This window comes from Cinclus cinclus, chromosome 3 (genome assembly GCF_963662255.1).
Source record: "Cinclus cinclus chromosome 3, bCinCin1.1, whole genome shotgun sequence".
Taxonomy (NCBI): domain Eukaryota; kingdom Metazoa; phylum Chordata; class Aves; order Passeriformes; family Cinclidae; genus Cinclus; species Cinclus cinclus.
The window spans coordinates 44,502,409-44,525,099 of record NC_085048.1 but is presented as its reverse complement, the minus strand read 5'-3'; the positions used below and the strand labels follow the sequence as shown (position 1 = coordinate 44,525,099).

General features: G+C 35.3%; 1 protein-coding gene across 1 annotated transcript in view; it reads right to left on the bottom strand.

The window, feature by feature from the left end:
• Positions 1-22,691, bottom strand: part of ARMC2 (armadillo repeat containing 2) — a 59,061-nt gene that overhangs the window by 22,587 nt on the left and 13,783 nt on the right. Inside the window, exons 6-12 of the mRNA XM_062488723.1 lie at positions 19,407-19,477; positions 15,622-15,711; positions 12,592-12,767; positions 11,239-11,341; positions 8,651-8,871; positions 4,230-4,375; positions 1,966-2,065 (exon numbers count right to left, since the gene is read on the bottom strand). Of these exons, the coding sequence (XP_062344707.1) occupies positions 1,966-2,065; positions 4,230-4,375; positions 8,651-8,871; positions 11,239-11,341; positions 12,592-12,767; positions 15,622-15,711; positions 19,407-19,477 (907 nt within the window). The remainder of the gene's footprint in view (positions 1-1,965; positions 2,066-4,229; positions 4,376-8,650; positions 8,872-11,238; positions 11,342-12,591; positions 12,768-15,621; positions 15,712-19,406; positions 19,478-22,691) is intronic.

Here is a 22,691-nt window from a genome sequence, read left to right as displayed (position 1 = left end):
ACCTTCATTAACTCCCTTCAATGATAGCAGCACAAAAGAACTCCTTCCAACAAATCTCCAAGAATTACTAACCCTGGGACAAATTTCATAGGATAACTAAATGATCTCAAACTAAAGTTTAGACGCTGGACAGACAAGAAAAGTTCCTTAGTTTTAAGGCTGATCTTAATGTAATTTAATATTGTATATTTTGAAACCTTGTTCTACCTTTGAACATCTATGCTTTAGATGAAAATTTTTATCTTCTTAAAACTTACCTGGCAATAGAGCTGAGTCATTTGCCCTACACAGGGCACTCCACTCCTACCAATGCATCAGTCTGTAAGATTGGGATCCTGCACCAAACTCCGAGAACCCGGTGCTCCAGTAAATGTAAGAAAGATCACTGTCATACAGCAGGACAACAGAGCAACACCCTTGGTGATCTAGTAAAGTTGCAGTAACTATACTCAGAATTTTACTTCATGATGTGAGGCATTTTGACAAAGTCTAAATGTTTATTTCTACATTAACATTCCAAATGTGGTACTCCAGGCATGTGGTTTTCTCTGGTAAAGGAGAGATACATTTCGATATCTTATGCACTTAGAGAACATGGGAAGATGACTGGGGGTAAAAAGATAATGGTATGGAAGTTACAGGGAAAAATACAGTTGTACTCCCTGGATGAAACATGGTCAGCATATCTGACCTCCCACACACTATGCAATCTAAGGGGGACTCAACAGAGGGTGGAGCAGAGTGGAGACACCATGGCAAGGCACTGTGTTGAAACCCTTGCAGAAGAGAGAACTCAGTGGTACTTTCTAGTTGATAAGCCCCACAGCAGCTGAAAACCAAGGGAGATAAAGGAAAATGTCCTGCTCTTGAATCAGCAACTGTTATGAAATCATTCTGCTTGGACTAACGCATGTCCCCATCCCAAGGTTATCTCGGGTATTATCCTGAGATGTCCACCCCTTAGTACAGCCACCCCTCACTGATTAAGAGGTATGACCAAAGCCACTAAAGTTTCACCTAAACATAAATAAATAGTATAAAAATGAGTTAAGAGTGGGGAGAAATGGGGGACACTCCATTGTAACTTCTGGGATCAGCAGACAAGCTGAGCCTGTCTTCTCTCTCACCTACTGTGTAAGAAATGTGATCTCTGCAGGCTGAATGATTGTCTCAGGTCAGCTTTTATTTGGGATTAGAGCTTGTTAGTACATTGCTTTAAATTAGTATATTGCTTTAAATATACTTTTGCTGTTTGATACTATCACTGGCAAGTCTCAAACCTTAACCTTTCACGATTCTATTAACAATGTTATTCTGCAAACTGTTAATGTCCTTCAAGGGCACTGCCCATGCCCCGCAGCGGGTAAAGGAGGAGACCCAAGAGGAGGTTTTCTCTGTTAGGTGTGTGACCCTGAATAAGTCAGTGGAAGAGATCCAGTAGGATTGCTTAGTGAAGGGTTCCATAATGGGACACTGACAGACTGGTTGGTCACAAGGGTCACGGCTTTCCTGGTGCTCTCACAGACTAATCAAACACAAAGGATTTGAGTAAATCTCCCCTTTTTACATGACCACGAGGAACATGATCCTCTGCTTTTATATCGCTTAGCACTAGAAAAACCACACTTTTGCAGGTGAGCAGGACATAAGAAAGCCCAACAATTTCCTACTATTAAATATTCAAATAGTTTTTTGCTTAAAAAAATATTCCTTAAAACTAGGAAAAAAAAAAAAAGGTACTCAAAGGACTGTTTCTACACATGGACAGACAAGTTAAACAACTGTCCTCTGTATTGCTTTGAATTTTTAACCTAAATTATTTCATTACCTTAGAAATGCTATCAACCATTTAAAATTTTTATTTGGTAAATGCATAAAAGTAGGTCACTGAAAACAAGCTGATACACAATAACACAGATACGTCAGAGGATTAATATATAAAAATCAAGAGATAAAAAAACTGACCTGCTGCTTCTGGTACTTGTTTAGTAGGGCTAAAAATAAGATGTAACATCTGGAGCAGTCAGCTAAAGCTGCACAGAAGTCATTGTAGGTAGAAAGTTTGCTAAAAAAGAAAAAATATAAATGAATGAAAGGACTTCTTTCCACAAAACATTTTTTATTAAGTCGCTTTTGACTCTCAGAGCTGTATTTTCCAACAAATGAAGTGAATGCCAATACTCTGACTCCTAGCAGAGGCATGTGCAGTTATTAAGAGCACAACAGAAGCCTAGCTATCCTTGCCACAGTGAACTACGAGAAGAAGCAAACATAAGGAGCTTCCCAACCTGCTTGCTATATGGGCACAGTATGCTAACACCAGCACTGCTTACTGCTAAATAGGAGAACTGGAATTTCAAGATGATGTGGGAAGTCAGATGAGAGGAAATAAGGGGTCCCTTCCTAGTGCACATGCAGTAGGGCCCAGCAACAGCACTAAGAGAACACATCTCTCACCAGCAAATACAGAGAATGTGCTTCCTTGCAGGCATGATTTATCTCTGCACATTTCCTAACAGCTGCTCCAGTCCTACACAGCTCACCTTGACCACTGCCAAAACTGGGAACTGGACATGCTTTGGTCACACCAGAAAAATGCAGTGACAGAACAAGCTAGGATAATATCCTACTTCTCATGTAGTCAAGAAGTAGAAAAGATCTGTGTTGATGTTCAATTACAATTAATTACAGGAAGATTTACAGTCTTATTGAATGAATAATCTGAATAGATTGAACATATTCCCTACAAAGAAGCTGCCTAAAGTTGACTGAGAGAATAATCATTCTGTATTACAAGAAGACAAAACAAAATTCAAACCTGAGGTCTGTACTACATAGTGTATTTTTTGTGGCTGAAGTTTCCAGGAAGGCAATTAAATTGATTTTATGGCTAATTTATATTCTTAGAGCATGCAGTTCTAATCTTAAGGAAAAAAAAAATTGAAGCAGAAGGAAACTTTAAGTAAGGCAAGTTATTTTTTCTCCATATTGAATTCTATATCAAATAAATGTCCTTATCAGAATTACAGTGTAACTATCAATTACACTTAATTACAAACCCATTATCCCACTTTTCATGGCATTTTCCAAGTAAAAGAAATGCTCCCTCCTCAGAAGAAGTAAATATGTTCAAAGTGCTGGAATCATTGCTAGAGCTCATTCTCAGGAACAAAACTAGAGACAGATGTGAACAAGGTAGCATGGAATTGGGGTAGCACAAACAGCAGCAGAGCAAATTTGCCTGGTTTCAGCTGTGGGGAGGAAGGAATGTAGCCACTGCTACATAGCCCTTTATGTAGCCACTGCTCAAAGCACAATTCAACCTCATCCATAAAGAAGAATGTGAATGATAATTTGGAGGAGGTGAACAAAAGTCCCTAACAGAATCTCATTGAACACAGAGCCACAGGCAACATGACTCAACACAGTAACAAAGCAGCAATGGCAAATACTTCATCCAGCACTTTGTATCATTCATAAACGGTTCTTATAATCCAATTACTCCTGAAATTACCAACAGCCAATTTCACAACTTCTTCAAAATACTTACATTGTTTGCAAGTCCATTTAGCACCGAGTATTGCAAGCTGATGCTTGGTAACTGGAAGACTTTTGACTGAGGAACTATTCAGACTACAAAATGATCTTTTTGGTGACTAACTCATACTGATTTCCCTCCATAAAGCACAACTTGGGAAGCAGCCGTCGGCTGCTCATAAAACTGAGATTCTTTCAGCACTTCCATCTGCACACTCAAGCCCTGATCCCAGGGATTAATCTCCTCAAACACTCTGTAGCAGCTCAAAACAATGAACACTGGTCACATTTTCTCTCGTGTATTTTATTTCACAATACACAGTTCCTTGTGTAATTTCTCTCATTAATTTTTTTCAAACATGGCCTAGACCAGGATTAATAAATACCTAATAATTTATGCAGTTTTATAAGCAATGATACTTTAAAAAACTGGATCAGAATCGGTGTGATCAAAGACCGACACAATACGACAAAATATTTTTCATGGGGATGATGAATCCAAGTTTGTACGGCTACAATTAAACAACTCTCTAAGTATCAATAGCACACAATAGCATTAATAGCTACACAAGAGCTTTTTAAGAAGGAGTTCAGTGTGAATCTCCCACTCTTAGCGCTTGGTCCTGCCTCCTTTGAGGTTACTCGAGCAGGAAGAGGGAGCTGCCTGCAGGCCGAACTGTGTTCACACGTACCTGAGCACCCTGATAATCCAGATGCACACGTCCTTGTCGCTGCCGCGCTTCTCCAGCGCCGCGCAGAGCTCGGGGACGGCACCGCTGTCGCTGAGCCGGCGCCGCGCCAGGGGACACTCGGCCAGGATGCGCAGAGTGGCTGTCACCTGCACACGGAGCGTTTGAACATCCATTAACCACAGCTGCTCACAGCAGAACGCGCTGCTGTGAAAACTCCGTAAAGCTCAGGTCTCATCTACAGCACGACGGGCACTCTACGTGCCCCGCTAACGTTCTGTAGATATATATAGTATATATATTAACTATATGTATAATATCTGTACATAACAACAGGAAACGTGCAGGCAGCAAGGTGGTGTATTTGGGATAACTGCTTGAAAATGTAAGATTGATACTAGTCTTTGCCTGTCTGTAACCTCCTTCTTTGAGGGACACATGATCTTTCATATGCTTTAATAACTTGCGTGTATACATCCATGAACCAACTGGAATGAGGTGATGGTTAAAGTAATTCTTCGCATAATTATTCAATAAATATTGTAAGTTTATATTTAAGTCTTGAAAATACTAATATGTATTTTGATAATACCTGTAAACTGCAAACTAAAATTAATTTATTTTAAAACACAATCGTATTTATTCAAATTTAAAAATTAAAAATTTATCAAGAGAAATCTTCACTGCCTGAACAATATAAAAATGAAAAGCTTAAGCGCTCAAGTCTGTTTGAAGAAACCAAAATATTTTCAGATGATACTGTTCTATTTCAAGGAGCTTAAAGCACAATCTAATACTTGTAGATGTACAAAATGCATCACCTATTGCATACTTTGAAATATTCTGGTTCTCTTCCAAGGCAAGATTATTCAAATGACAAGGTCAGACAGGCAATGACATGTAAGTTATTTCTGATCTAATTCAGAATTTACTACAAAATGAATTCAATTTTATGTGAATATGGGAATTCTTCATTTTTTTCTTATTCAGAGTGAAGTTATTAACTTCAATTTGGGTTTGAATATAATCTAATAAGGCACAAAAACTATCTGCTCAAATTGTTTCTTCTCATAAAAAACTCTAGAAATTAAGCATTTTATCACTAAATAGGACTGCTTATCCAGTGATATGTAACTGCTAATTTTTAAGAAATACTCTTAACAAACAGCAGATTAAGATGTTGTCTTTCAGCTTTTGCACATAAGACTCTATACATATTCTGTCCATTTGCCAGCAACTTTCAAATTTGTTATCCTACTTCAACAAATCTGACAGCAGAGTACAAATCTTCAGCGGCCCCATGATGTTCCATAATGGAGCAACAGGAGATGCAACATGTCAAAATGGAGAAGCAAGGCATAGAGGGGAAAAAATGTGATAAAGCAATATGTGAATGAATTTAACTTTAGTACTAAAAATGTAATTTATACTATATTCATAATACAGAGAATATGAACCTACAGAAGCCATTTGCTTCATATCACTCATATTTTAAGAAGACACCTGGAGTTTTCTATTATTTTAACTGAACAACGGCAAAAAAATTTCCAGATGAACATTCCTTCTCAAGTCATGATGCTTCAAAAAGTCAACACAATGCTGGAGATATATTTTAATAAATATATTCTGATCAAATACTTTGCTTTTCAGAAGTTTTGGTAGAAAAATTCCTGTCACATGGAATAGAGACAGGAGAGTCCATTCAGTGTTTACATACAAGATGTTCACAGTCAGCCTAGGATGATATTTGTTGAATTCTAGCTAAGCATCAGTAGAGACAATAAAGGAAATGAAGGATGAGCTACATATTAAAAGTGTTGTTCAAACCCAGACAATACCTTTCACTGCAGCAAAGAGACTTACATACTGGATAATGGAAAAAAATTATCAACAGACAATGGTACAAAAAGAGGTCTCCAAAAAGAAAGTAAAATTTTTAAATCCCTGATACAGTTAGAAGGTTCAAAATCCTCTAAGAGTAAATTCTATCAAGAGCCATCCTCAGACAAAGACAAGTTGGAAAGGAAAAGCCATGCAAAATAACATATACATTCAAATGTGCAGGAAAACAGCATTCAGCACTTCATAGAATTATACATCCACAAAACACAGTTAATGTGCCACTGAAATTTGACGAGTACAGTTTGAAAGATTATAGAAGCTAGCCAGACAGCAGTTCAGTTCTAGAGATACTGTGACTGCTTCAAACAGACCCTATGTTTCAAGGAGAAATGCATAACAATTGTCTTTAGCAATCCCCACCAGCCCTAACACTTATGTTGCCATAAGAAAAATCAAATTCACCCAAATAGAAAATTTCACTGCTGACAAATACTGTTTTTAAAGGAGAAGACATTTAAGTTCTTTTCAATTAAGGAACACAAAGTACTTATTAAGTCTTGACAGCAACTCTTCAAAAATCTTGCTTCTTCAATAAGCATTACTATGTTTTTGTATAAATATTAGCAGACTGTTAGATTAAACAACAAAAAATTAATTAAATATGATCCTGTCTTCATGTCCTCTGTTAAGGAAAAAATTATTACAAACATTTTTATTCTTGTATTGTATGACTTCTGCAAAAACTCCATTGTGGAAGAATGAAGAAATGAGGTATAGACTTTATTCCCACAAAAAGCATCTAGCAAGATTATGTATAACACTGCCATCTGGTGATTGTGCAATTATACAGTTAAAAGAATGAAGAGCTGGTCCCAATTAAATGGGATACTTAGGAGATAGGAGACCTTTCTTCAGACACCACTGTGACTATTTAAAGTTGTTTTCTCCTCCAGTATAATTTTCTTTCTATAACTGAAGATACTACTTCTGTCTTGTCACTGGCTATTTGATCTGTTGCTACAAGATGCCATATGCTCCAAAAATGTTATTCTGAATACATCAATCACACAAGAAACTTTCTTCAATCATCCCTAAAACACTTGAACTAGAACTACTTGTCCATCTGCCTATGATGAACGATCAATTAACTCACATGAAGGAGGTAGTACACATGGATTTGTTGAAGGAACCAATATGAGAAAGTCACACAGGAATTCCACAGAAGTAGGGATCACTACTTTTCTCACAAGAGGAAGAAAACCGAAGTATCTGTACTACTACAGAAGAGAACACAAATGAAAGATCAACCTCAGTAAGAGACAGCGGTCAGTGTTGACTTCTCCACAAAACACTCAAGAACTTCTTAGAAACAGCCCATCTATCCAAACAGTACAAAGCAGTTTTGCTACACTTCCATTTGTACTGAAAAGAGCAGAGATACGAGAGATTTTTTTAAAGAAAGCATAAAATACAACATTTTCCTTCCACACATTTGCAAACTAAACCCTTGGTTATAAAAAACCTAAATTTATCCACAGGCAAATAATGGAAGAAAAACATTTCTGCAAAGTTGGGGAAGTTCAGACAGCTAGTCAAAATCCTGGAAATAAACTGATTCGTTAGTTTTATTACTAAGACTAAAAAAATCAGACAAAAATCATTAATAGCAATGTGGCATTACAAGCTGTTTTCTCATATAATTTCAAGAAGTATAAAATCCTGTGCTTATAAATTAGTAGAGAATTATAGAAATCCGGCATAAGTAGCAAACCTAGTGCAAATGCTACCTCAAAAAATTGTCCAATATATTTTCTTATGAAGTACCTGGAAGTTTATAATTAAAACATTCATTAATCACTACATCAGTGACTTCCAAACAAATGCCAGGAATCTACCTGGCAAATTCTTGGTAAACATAATACCCATCCCCCAGTGTGTCTAAAATACATGGGTTTAAACAGTTTTAGGGCCAAGGATTAGTTCTCAGAGCCGCCACTTATCAAGGTGCTTTGTATATGGAAACAGTTTTGAGCCTGCTGCCTTAAAAGATTCAAAATGTGTTCACTTTTGAAACTACTTTTTCCTTACATTACAGGTCTTCAAAAACACTTTGTCAAAGAACCACAGCTGTATTTCCCTACACAATTTTAAAATGCATTACTCTTGTAATAAAAAGCCATTATTGTCATAAAAAGCTTTTTGTAATCTCCTAGAGTATTGCAGAAACAGTTTGTATTTATTATTTCAGTTTCAAGAATTTAGAGAACACATTTTTATCTGTTTACTACAGTATCCAGAACACTGTCAAGACAATAAAGTAGTAATGAGAAACTGTTTTATTAGGTACCTAAAAATATTTCTATTAACTTCAGAATTTCTAAAGCCTTTAAAACTGACTACACACAAATATCTGTGGTAATTAAATTAGGTCCTGAACAACTTCATTAAACTTCTTAAAAATAAATCTATTGAAATACAGGTACAACTCTTTCAGTAGCACACAAGGTTAGCTTATCTCCTCTAATTAAAATTTTAATTTGTCCTTGAAGTACCTACTTTTTGAAATAAAAGTAAATGCTAACCTGGACTAATAAGTGGCTCAACTTGGAGAAATACATGTCATGCTCTTTTATGTTATTAATCTGCTTCATTAATTCCAGAAACATTTCAACAGCTCCTTTGCTGACCATTTTATAAAGGAGTGCATCATTTTCAGACATTAATTTTATAGCTGCCATGCAATAGACAAAAGCTTCATTGTTTGTTTGTAGATCTTCATTCCACAGAACCTGCAACAAATAATCTAAAAGGAAAGAAATTATTCAGAAAGGCTAATATTAAAATTTATATTTGACACAGTCCACATATTAAAGAGATTAATAATTAGAAAACACCCTCAGATTGAACTCTTACATTTCTAATAAGTGGGCTAGAAAAATTGGATATTTGGACTGCAACCAAGAAACAATTACTGATAAATAAGAGAATGGCCCCAACTTTTGTTCTCCTAGACTTCAAGAACCAGTGTAAGCTGTAAACACATAGCAGAAATCATTGAAATACTCAGTCGAGATTTGCAAAAGTGATTGTGTGTGCCTGGAATTTTGTGTGCTACTTCCCACTACTTCCTTAAAAATCAAATGTCTTAAAGCATCTCAAAGGGAACACTAAAAAGCACAGGGGCTTAATTCAATTCTCACGTTTGAAATCTGTTCATAGCCTTTTTAGATTTGCTTTTTATGTCGGTAAAACTGACATAAAAAATTTATTTTGTGCAACCACCATCAGACATCTGCAACATTAAAATTCACACGAGTTACATAAGTTAACACAAGCCCAGTGTACTTTTTGCAGTCAAATTGAGACATTCTGAATTTAGTGGGGGTATCTTAAACAAATGAGTAATCCTAACCAACTTTATACTTTTGAATTTTTCTAGTAACTGATTCAAAGATATATTTATTCTGCTTCCTATGTTCCATTCAGTTCCAGTTGAAAAAAAACAATTTCCTATACCATTAAACTGAAGAGATTTTAAAAAATATTTCTGTCTCAACTGAAGCTGAAAGTCTTGTCAAGTATATACGTATATGAATGAAGTACACACACTTTAGGCTCTTGTCCAAACTCCCACCCTCACCAATTAAATCACTTGGGTTGTGCCAATGTGCGAACTCAGTTTCAGGTTCCTGCTCCACACAACATCAAACAGGGTCTTGAACAGTAGTTGTCTATTCTGGGATGAAGAATTAACTTACTTCTTCTACTGGAGCTCCTGAACTGCATATAAATTATTCACAGGGACAGAAGAGGAAAATGAAATTGAATCTATAATCCAGTGACTGCAACAGGGATCTAGGCAGCTGTGATGATAGGCCAGGGTCACGTCTTCTTCCAGAATAAGTTGAGTCCAAAACACAAAGGGTGAATAAACAAATAAAGCAACACCTACCAATGCTCTTTCCTTGACTAGTTTTTAAAATACCAGGAAAGAAGAGCAAGTGAAATAAAAGTGAATGAGGATGGAAACGAGAGCAAAACGTGAATTGTTCAAATGCTGTGTGATGGTTATCTCTACAAAACTGTACTTTTCAGTATCCATACTCAACCCAGCTGTTCTGTTTCCTGTGGCCTGTCTTTATTTCTGACAACTGCGCTAAACTTTAAGACCATGAATACTCTCAACTATTTAAGCAAATATACACTTGTGCCTCAACCAATACACATGCAATTAACTGCTTGTAAGATCAAGCCTACATCAATAAAACATACTGTTTTAATAAAAGGAATAAAAAATAAAAAAGTTTTAATGAAAGGAATTACTATCAATTAATACTGAGTATCATTTGCCCACTTTCATTTTCTTTGTATTTCTCATATTTGCAAGGGGTGGGGGGCTGTGCATGACACAAAACACTGTTACAAGCACAAAAGACATCTTAGAGCCATTGCTGACAATTCTCCAAAACCATTGGCTCAATGTGCAGCAGCAGTTATAAAAAAATATAAAAAAGCCAATGACTGTTCTCAAGATCCTCCCTGATGATGGCAAACGCCACAGACAGCATTATTTCACTTCTATAAAATTTGGTGCAGACACAGCCTGAAATCTATAGACAGTTTTGTTCCATAAATCTCAAGAAGGATCCATTGGAGTTTGAGAAGGTACAGAGGAGGACTTAAAAAACAACTGAATGACACACTATCTGTTCAATGAGCTTAAAGGCTGAGATCAGTCTGGCTCAGTCAGAGGCTCAGTCCTGAAAAGGAGAAGACAGAGATAAGACTGCATTTTAAGAAAATCCTGAAGGTGAGAGGTAAGCTGACTGGACAAACTCTTACAAATCCTGCAAAACTACAAGCAGAGGGACAAAAATATATAGATTTAAAACAGCACACAGAATTTTTCTAGAACTTGTTCGATGACATGGTAGAGGCAGACCAAATCAGAAAATCAAAAAAAGCAAATTAATGAACAAGAGATGCATAAACAGAGACTAAAAAGGGATTAGGTAGGGATGCATCATGCAGTGTCCCTAACAGAATAGAACATTTCTGGATGCTGGAGTAGTGCTGGGGAAACAGGTCACAGACAACACATATCCTGAAGATGAACAACTTTAACTGTTGAATTTCAACATCTAACTTACAGACAAGAAAGAATACATACCCAATAATGTATCATTTTGAATGATGACATCATTTTTTTTGTTCCTACAAATTTTAAATGCCAGCTTGCAAACACCAAGAAGATTTTTTCCATCTACTTTCATCTGCAAAGACATTAAAAGACAAAATCACAACTAAAATTTGCATGCAAAAATACACCATAACGTTCTACAAGTTCAGACACCACGGCAAACTTGTATTCTCACAGAACTATTAAATTACAGCTGAAATCCTAACAATACATTAAAACAAACTGAAGATGCATGCAGGATTAAAGGAAACCGAAATACCTGAAACTCAAGTATTTTAAACTCTATTTAACAAACTCTGCTGGCTTTAAAATAACAGATTTTAACTTTTAATGTATCAGTATGAACAGGGAGTATATCAATAACTTGCAGGATTTTTTCTCCAATTCCCTTACAAAGAAATTCTGTATGGAAATCAGTGATTTGTCAGCTGTGGCCCCACCACAAAGACCTCCAGTACCAATAGTACAGGTCAGAATGAAATTTACTCACAGCTATCAGAAAACACAATCTTAGGATGAGAGATTGTGAAAGGGAAGTCAATGTGGTAAAAATACAATGACATCTCTCTCTCTTCTTTTCCTCTGCATTTCAAGGGCAATATCTTCTAGGTTCATGCTTTTTAAAAGATTACACAGAAAAATATCTGTAAAGGCTATTCTTTTTGATAAGCACCACTTAACATCTCTGTGGTATCTGAGTAAATAACTGTATCTTCTGAATAAATTAACTTACACTACTTTATAGAGAACACATGACTCCCTCAAACACACAAATTATTCAGGTGCCTACAACACAATGTTAGTGGGCATCCTTTCACCAGTGACCGTCCATACATGCTTTGTAGAACATGAACAAAGAAGTTCAAAAAGCACAAAATTTCACTGAGAGTTTTAACCAGAAATACTAAAGCAAAAGATCATTTACATTTGCTCATAAAAAAAAAAAACACACCTCCATTTTTGTATTTTCAGAACAAGATCAAGATATTCTTCAAAAACTAAACTTCATTTCCATGTGTACACTTTATAATCATTGGGTTTTTCAAATCCCTGCATGTGTATCCCAGTTTAGGACACTGTGTCTTTTCCATGCCTATACAATATTCCTGCCACCATACATCCTACTTTGTGCCCCTCCTTCCCCAGAAGCTACAAGTGCTGATCCAGATGGATGGGAGAGTAGTATCTCTGTGATAGTAAACTGTACTTAGGAAAGGGTTTGTTTAGACAGAGTCTACAACTACGAAATGAAAAATTAAATCCAAGTTGTAATTCATGATTTTGAGCTTCACATTCTACCAAAGCGCATTTCAAAACACTTACAGCCAGAATAATCTTTGCCAGCTTCAGGGACAGTGGATCTGAATCAATATCTACAAGTTTATATAATGTCTTCAGAAGGATGTTTCTTCTTTGAAATCTTTTTCCAAGCATATTTCCTTCATCCAGTGCTTGATAGAGTTTGGTACAAGCTAGACAAAGCTGTTCTATATTGCCTTCTCCTTGAAGGATGTAGGAAGGGAGAGATAAATAAAAAATAATTATCAGTGCCACTTTATCCAGAGCATCTCAACACACCGAAGAACAAAATAAAAAACAGGTTGCACAACAATAAAAATAAGACACCATGATAGTGTGATCCCCAGAAATAATTTTATTCTGCGTTTTCCAAAAAAAAGGAGACTCAAGCCAAGAAAACATTGAGCCAAAATAATACCTACAGCTAAAATGAAACTCACCTTTGATGCTTAATAATCAGATTGACCAAATGTCTACAAGTAAACTGTGTCTCTGAAAACTTTCTTTATAGCACTCCACCAAACATTAGATATAAAAGAGCGACAGTTAAAGAGCATTTTTCTCCCCATACACGTAACTTTATACATCAAACCTTGGTGGGATTAAAAAAAGTGAATGTAAAAACTTGCTAGATCTCTTCAATGTATAGATGCAAGATATATTTGAATGGAATGCTGTCCTATTGACAAAAAATTATCTACTTCCTCACCCAAGTCCCTGAGACTGTTTAAGATACACAAAAATAAACCAGTAAATTATTACAAAAACCTGCATCTCAACACATTGGAATCATGCATGTGTTCACTTTACAGAGAAAAGGAAAAGTCTTGTTTATTTTTAAAATTGAACAGTTAAGATTTTAATTTTTTTTTTATATATTTGCTTTTGTCCACAAGGTGACACTTGCAAAGCCCCACGTAAATCCACCTGAACTGACAGTATAAACTCTGCATTTACTCAGGGTGCACTTCACAGCTGAAACAGAGTCATATTCAAGGAGGCAAAGCACTTGTGATAAAATACGTATGGACAGAAAATCACCAAAAAAAAACATGTCTGAGGCCCCAAACCTGTAGGCAGATTCAAGGGCCAATCTCTCCGACTGAGAAATGCCTGGAAGCTCTCAATTTGCAATCATTGCACTCAAGGAGCAGCAACGACTATTCCATTTCTACTCTCATCATGACAAAAAATTTAACAAAATTTAGCATGATTCTAAATGCTCTGCTCCAATAAGGTGTGAAACAGGAGTTGCAAGGAACCAAAACTGAAAGGTCTTACACTCCATTTCATCAAAATTAACAACTACAAAAATTATTCATCACTCATCCCATGGGGCATTTTAAAGCTTAACCTCCTGAGTATTGGAATGCAACAAAATAAATTATTTGTTCCTATAGTAAAAGAGACTTTGGGGTGTTTTGGTCAAATTACAGACAACTCGAGTACATCATATTCAGAAGAATTTAGGCAAGAAATAAGTTCCAGGTTAACTTCATGTTTGTTTTTGAATGGAAAGGTTTCTGCAAATATTTTTGCATGAGGAAGGTGAAGAAAAAGGCTTCTCTATTAATAGATGAAAAACTAAACACAACCTAACTTCATGTGCAAGGAATAAGCTAAAAGTTACAAAGCAAATGACTGTACATGAAGTTAAAAAAACATTAAATTACCAACAGACCCACTCAAACCATTTCAACTATGGAATTCTAATATTTATTTTTATAAGAATTGTGCAGCAAATAGTCCAAAGAAAACAATCTATCACAGAGTTGCAGGTGGCAATGATGCAATTCAGTTACAATTTATGTTAATATTCAAAAAGTAGCAAAACTCAGGTTTTAAGGTTTTTGTAGTACTACATTCAATCAACTGGCAAGAAAGTATCATTAGATAATTCCATCTATTATTAGAAAAACTAAGCCATAATCAGGTTTTTAAAAAAGCTAAAAAAAACCCAGTACTCTAACCAAATCAAGTAAAGACTGAGGAAAAGGGGCATGAAAACTGATTTTCCTTAGCTACATTCATGACAAGGGAAAGATATTATTAAACTTTTACCTCTAAATTTCATTTTGCTTATGAATAAAAACCATCTCACCATGCAAAACCATAACTCAGTGGCTGATATCTGACAATCTTAGCATTAAGCAAGGAAAATGTGAGGTTACATAGCTGTTATCAAAATTTCCTGATCACTGTTTTCTATAGTCCAGTGACGAGATGTGAATGAGAATGAGAATCCTGTCTTCTTTAAATAATTACATATATTGGGAATTACTTAGCACTGTACAGGTGTTTCATACTCATCAACATCTGCAAAACTATGCAAAAAAAGTTCTAATCTGTACCATGCTACCACAAACACTGCTGAAGATCCTGTTACACAGAACTACTTGTAAAAACAAATCTATGTTTTGTATTCACGCCATTCAAATACATACAATGTCTACAGAAGACAACTGAACAACTTTTCCAATGAAAAAATTATTCCAGACCTTAATCTTTCAAGCTATACTTAATTTTACTTCATTTTGCTTCAGTATTCTGAGTTATTATACACTTTTCTGGCACATCTAACACTTTAATCACAAATAGAAATTTTCATTAAGATTTCCTTAGTTTTTTTATAATTAATTGGGACCTTCAATAAAGTCTATGGTTAAAGCAGTGAATCTGTGTAGTACTTTATTCTTTAAATTCTAAGCTCAACACTGCCTGCTAAGCTGGCCCAGCTATGTTGTCTAAAATAAAGTAATTTAATCAGACAAAATAAGATCTTCTCTAAACCAGTTTTGCAGTTCTTGACAGGATCACAGAATGAGTAAGGCTGGAAATTACCTCTGAAATTACTTCTGGTACAATCCCTGTGCTCAAGCAGGGCCACCTAGACTGCCCAGGCCAGTTTTACACTGTGAAGTCACTGAACATATGAAAGCATAGAAGGCCAAATACCCCAATTACTGCTAGTATTTTTTAGTAAACACAAATGAGTCCCACGCTTTCTGCAAGAAACAGTACAGAAAATACACTTTTCAGAGCAGTGTTACCCACTTTTTTCCAGTTCACGCAGAATTGGTACAATCTTTGTATGCCAAAAGAAATCTTCTTCCCATTCATTTATTCCTGTTTCATCCTTTAAGCCTTCAAAATACATTCAAAACAAAAGCACACATTCAGTGAAGTTTGCACTTTCTACAATAAGAAATAGCTCCAAATACTTTGTTCATTAGTCAGAAAAAAAATCTAAAAATGTCACATTTTGCTAAATTCTGGGTTATTCTATTAATTCAAGCTTTTCTTTTTATTTATATGTTCTTAAAAACAAACATTTCAAACAAAACTAGATGGATAAGTGGTTTGATATGTAAAGCTGTACTGTGAAGGTTTTGTTTGCTGACATTAATGTTTCATTTGATCACTGAATTGGAAGATAATGACTACTTAAACATCAAAGTGTCCTACTATTTTTCAGCTCTGTGCTCACGTGACAGATTATTATTTGTTTTAAAAAATGCATACTACAGACAATCCTCCAGGATTGTAGAATTTTATCTAGTACACATGCATGACATTACACTAAATTTGATTAACTGACTGGTCAGGTAGAGAAAGCCCTAATTATTACATCCTGTTAGCAATTCTAACTACTTCATGCAATTAGTTTAGCGAACTTCTAAATGATGACTAAACTTTTATAAAATGCATGTTTCTTTCCTATTCTTCATTGAATTCAGAAGTCTTTACATGGCAACCTGTGAAATGAATAGTAAACTATAGATATATGAAAGATATCCTCCAATAAACATGTCAGAAATCTTGAAGGCAACCAGGTTGCCTTCCCACTGTTCTTGGCTGCCCTCAGCCAAATGTACCTGTGACTGAGAAAAAACTACTCTTCACTATCAGAAACCTTGTCCACTTCACAAAGAGAGTTTTTAAAAAAGTATTTAAGCTTTTTTTATACTTGGGTTCAAAAAGAAAATAAAAAAAAATATATCACAGACATCAAGTCAAAAATTGGCAGAGCTAGAACTTTCCCAGAAACAAGACTGGGAGCATGGATCTGTTTTGTGATTGGACAAGGAAGTTGGTAAAAACACGGTTTATTAAAAAATTGAATCCAGGATTCATTTTCACATGGACGCAATATCACCGGGAATTATTCTGACTTGCTGAACATTCATTATACTCCCACCTAGTATTTTGTGAAGTGACAAAATTCTGGCCTTGATCATTGGGTCACTACAGAGAGCCAGAGTTTCTGTAAAACTCAAGATATAGAAGATCTAACAGTTGCTTACAATGTGCATGTAGGCATGTGTTTGGAGTTCAAGACTGGGTTAAGTTCTTTATATTACAGGCAAGCAAAGTTGTTATAAAGGCAGGGTCTGGTTTGTTGTGTTATTTTTACTTTGAGTTTATTTTTAATTAGAGAAATAGAAATCACACAGCTCTACTAAATAACATTTAAAAAGCCATTAAGACTGGATTATACACATTTCTTTAAGTCATGGATTTGGCTGAAAATGTCTCCTGTTGTTCATTACTAGCTCTTGTCTTTAAAGGACAGTGTAAATTCTTAACACAAACGTGAACAAACACAAAAATACTATACTACCTGAGAACACCAACAACAGGTTGTTTGCATCACAAGAACAGTATCTCAGACCTTAAAATAGTGACTGTCTACTGGCATTACTTAGAACAGTAAAACAGTTAAAAACTTCCTATTTTAAAAGCTTCCTCTTTAGAAAATAATCCAGACTTTTTTTTTTGGTCTAAACTGTCTACCTACATCTTACACACAATTAATCTATCAAATACACCTATTTCAAAAGATCATACAAAATGCTGCCATTTCATAAGTAACACACTATACTTGTCATATATAAGTACATATTATTAGTGAATATTATTATTTTGCATACCATTTTTATTTTCTAGATCAAACAAGTTGACAATTTAAATTGATGAGCAGCCGAATTAATAAAACACTATGCAGTCTTTGCAATGAAGTGAAAATTCTGCTCTGGACAATGTAAAAGTACAGCTGAAATGAGAATACTAGAACAGTGTGCACTCTACCTTCCTGCCACAAAACCCACATATTGACTCAATTACTTCTTCTATTTTCTATCTGTAGCTACCTCTCTTAAACTGACAGACAGGAGTAACTTTTTAACTACACATATACTTAACTTCATTAGGCAAGAAATAGAAAACTTCAGGCATGCATTTGTAGATAAAGCCAAACTTCTCACTTAAAAAAAAAAGTTACCAAAGCCATTTAATTTTCAGTTCAGAATGAAAGAATAGATTTTTTCGTACTGCTCTGCTTCACTTGTCTCATATTCATCAGAAGAATACAGCAAACTGAAAGTCATAATGGCATACTTTTTAAAAAAAAGTATCTCTTAAGTAAAAAAGAAGATAATCAGCTTTTACTAAACAGTATAAATCCAAGCAATAAGAATAACAGGACAATATACACAGTAAAGAAAAGACAGACAGGATAACCAGACAATACAAAGAAAATCAACATTACTAAATTATATGCATCTCAGTCCTGAGAGATTTTTTAAGCTGCTGATGAAAAGTTAGGGTACTAGCTATATTTAAAATATTGCAAAAGCTGTCCAGAACTTTCTAAAGAGCAAACCACAATTCAACAGAAAATAAGCAAAAGAATGCAGCAAGGTCAAGTTGGTTGTCTCAGTTTTTCATAGGTCTTAACCGCTGCCTTGCATTCTGGTCAAAAAAAAAAAAAATCACTAATCAGTTTACATTTATTGGTTGCTGTTTTTAGCATGTAAATACAAGAGCCTTAGCAACACTGAGCTTTCAAAAGCTGAGTACTGCCTGACTTATACAATGTTTAGCCTTTTCACTTAATACTTAGTGGCCACGAATAGATCAATATTAGAACAGTCTACCTCCTTTCTAAAACATCAAAGCATAAACACAGTTTATATCAGAAAACATAAATAATTTGTAAATTAACACTCCACCCAGAATCCCATTGTAGAGAAGAAATGATGGAGAATTCCTACTGGTATCCCACTCTTTACTGTGGGATTAAAGATGAGGCATACACAAACTAAGAAAGCTACATAATGTTAAAAAAAGTAGATATAGAAAGAAACAATCCTAAAAACAGACTTTATATTTTCAGTAACAGCAATAAAATAGCACAAACAAATTAAAAGGCTTATAAGTATACTAACTCACATGAATGGTAAATGCTCTCTACTCCTCATAAGGAAATGAGAGCAGAGCACAGTACACCCTTTGCCAGAATGATCTGGAATAACAGAGTTTCTCAGTTCTAGAAAAATAATAATAAAGCATAATAATAGCACAGTAGAAACGTCAGGATTCCATACCAGACTCTCAAATATGCTCTTGTGATGTATTAAATGTACCAGCTATGAGGAAACATTAAAATCTGTTATGTAAAATTAGCAAAATGCATCCCTACACAGCAATCCAAAATCTGTTTCTTCAGATAATACAGGCTGGCATAATTTTATTAGTTTCTGTGCAATTATGACAGATTAAAAAAAGTGATGGGCAAATAAGGTATTAATGGATTGGCAAATTCTTAAGCCTGGATATGGGAAAAGCAAGATAGGAAATACCAACAGATTTTTTAGAGTGAAGATCTCTTGAATATTGTTTCTCTTTACTAACAAGAGTAAGAAAATCCAGTATGTCTAGAAAACAAAAAATACTGTTCAGTAAATAATAAAGAACAATATTGACAAATCACAAGAAATAGATTACTTTTATTTGACTGCACTTCACATTTTTTGGATGGAGATTGAAATTCCTTGTACCTGTTCCTCTTCTCTTCCAGCCTGAAGCCCTTGCCTGTGATGACCTTTTGCCAGGCTCTTTCATCTGGTCACTAAAAGATACAGTAGGGACATGAGAAAGCATTATCAGAAGACTGTGATCAAAATGCTGGTTCTTTTACATGCACTGAGCTGCCCATATTAACAACTAATTGGAAAAGAACACGTTATTTTACTAAGCAAGTTAGCTGCTCATTGAAAGTTACATGCAAATACAACTTCCTCCCGTATTACAGAAAGCTCCTTCAGAAATACTGACATATTCACACCACAAGAGGTCACCATTATGGAACACAAAACCTGAAGTATTTCTGCTTGCTCAATAAACTGAAAGATGAACCAAACTAAATTCAGAAAGAGACAATTTTTATTTTACCACCAGCTTCATTAAATTAATATGAAACTCAACGAGTTTAAAACTCTAAGTTCATCCATCCACAAGAACAGTATCTTTTTTCTGACAGGATTAACACTCTTGAAACATTTAATGAGAAGACCTTTCAAAGAAATAAATACCTGAGTAACCTTTAAAGCATATATTACAATTTCTGGGTCTGCCAGTGAACTACTGCTAACTGTGTAGTAGTCACTAGCTCTGTTAGTAGAAGAAACATTTATGTTGCTATTTCTATTGTTTTACAAAGAAATGCCATAATTCCTGCTGATTTTATGGTCAGTCTTTCTTTGGACAGAGGAAAGTACTACATACATCTATAATAAATTTATTTATTTATTCTGTTTGCCTAGCTACACACTCAAGCAGCCCTGAGCTAAAAGAAATATACAAGATATGGACTCCCTGCTATCAAATTTCCTCCTGTACTGAAGAGGAAAGTCTTAATCTGTTTTCTATTCTCAGTATATGTTTAATTTAACACTTCTTATTCCATTTAAAGTTCATGTACCAACACAGCCTAATCTCCTGAACTCCCTTCTAAAGATGAAAGTAGTGTGTTAGCAATGTTATTTCAATTTCTTTTAACCAGGTAATTTAGTTACTCTAAGGCTTAAAGCTAAACAAACTATTATTTAAGTAGTTTGCTGGATTGGTGCCTAAATCCTGTCTGTCAGTCCAGACAGAAGATGTAAGTCACCCTATCAACAGATGGAGACAGAATAAAAGACAAAGCTGTTGCAAGATCAGTTCCCCACAGAAGAGACTAGATAGCTCACTGTGATAAGTCAAAAATTTCCCAAGCAATCACATTATAGAGGAACAGTTGCTTCATAATGGCTAACAGTGAATAATGCTTTATTTTTACAGCATGAGGATTTAAGTGCTCCAAAATCTAAATGCTTACACAAACTACCTTGAAATTATTTCAGCTCACATATAGCGATTTCTACTCCTCTGGGGAAGCAATACTTTATAAAGGAAAAAAGTGCTTGCATCTCTAAAATTGTCTGACATCTCTAAGAAAGAAGAGATTTAGAGCACACATTACAGACAGTTCAATGTATTGATAGAAATAAAAATTTGATTCAATTTCTGTGAATTCCTTGTCCTAGAAACTTTTAAATTTTCAGAAATGTTTCTATAAGTTTCAGCCATCCCTGAAATCAAGACTACAACTTGAAAGGATGCTGGATAAGCAAGAGAACAACTTCAGTCACCGTATACTAAACACAGCTGCATTCAGAAATCAATGCCTTTGGAATTGCATATAGGTATGATGATACTACATGCCTATATGAACATGGATTTTTCAATTTGCTTTCCTCAAAGAAAGGATTTTGTAACTGTCTGTGCCTCTTCCCTGAAAATGCAAATCCAGGATGAATCCAAGAAACTCAAAAAAGACAATCCTATGAGTTTTGTTGGAAGAAAAAGCATATTAATATAAAAAAGCCACTGAACCAAAGGATGAGTTAATTTACCAGATAGAAACACATATGTAACTTGCAGACTAAGCCCGTATCAATTGCGCACAAAAAGAAGTTGGGTTGGAATTTATTATTTGTTTTTTAAACACTAGTATCAACCAGTTTAGAGATTTAAGTTAGTAGGAAAGCAAATTTTTCTGTGAATACCAGCAGTATAACCATCTATTTGGCCCCCATCTTTTGAGAAACAGCCTTGTAAGTCACCCAAACTTCCAATATTTTCAGAAAATGAATACACTGAATACCTATATAAATGGGAATGGCTGGTTGGCAGGCTTATCTTTAGGGAATATGTACAATTTAAGAATTCTGTGAGAGATTATAAAATCCCTTTATGCATCTTTACCACTCTGCCAACTTCATTTTAGTTACACAGACTTTTGGTTCATTATCTTTACATTTTACATTTAGGATTGAAACATAAATAGAAGTATCTTATTAAGAACAATGTAGTTAAAATATAATCAACCTATTCTAAAAAAATAAGTCACCTACTATTGAAGGGAACTGGCTTGTCAAGAGAGTGGTTGTCTCGGAAACAAAGTCAATTGGCAGAAATCTGATCATCTAATAAGAGGCTCATCAAGAAATTAACTGAGAGGCTCTGATGATTTACAGAAGAAAAATAACTTGGCAACTGGATCAATTTTATCCTTCTCATATAAAAGACATCATAGTAGCCTCAATGAAGAACACTGCTTTCTTGAATGTACACAGAGTGTGAAGACTTCCAAAAGAAAAGTGAGCCAGTATTGGAGTAGTGTGGTGTGGTGGGCTGACCTGGGACAGATGTAGGGTGGTCAATCACACCACTCTTTTCACTCCCCTCCTCAGCAGGACTGAGGGTTTAAACAAGGTGGAAAAAAACCCAAGGGGCAGGACAAAAACAGCTGAATAAAGCAAAAGCAAAGGCCTCTTGCAGAAGCAAAGAAAAACTAAAGATGTATGCTCAACTTCCCACCAATAGGCAATGTCCAGTCATTTCCAAGGATTGCAGGGCTTGAGTATGCATTGCAATTGCTCTGGAGGACAAACCTCATAATAATAAATACCCCTGCTCTTTCAGTGCTGAGCAGACATCAAACATTATGGAATCCCTTTGGTCAGTCTTGTCCAGCTGTTCTGGTTATGTCCTCTCAAAAGACCTTGCCCAACCCAAACCTACTGGTGACAGGCTTACAATGGAGAGACAGCTGTGATATTGTGGAGTGCTGCTCAGCAGTAGCCAAAATGCTGGTGTGCTATCAACAACACCCTTCTAGCTACCAATGCAAAGGACAGCACAGTGAGGGCTGCTCCAGGGAAAATCAACTCAGTCTCAGCAAGACCTGTTCAGTATTTTCCCCTGGTGAAAGAATGTATAACTAACTGAAAGCTGCATTT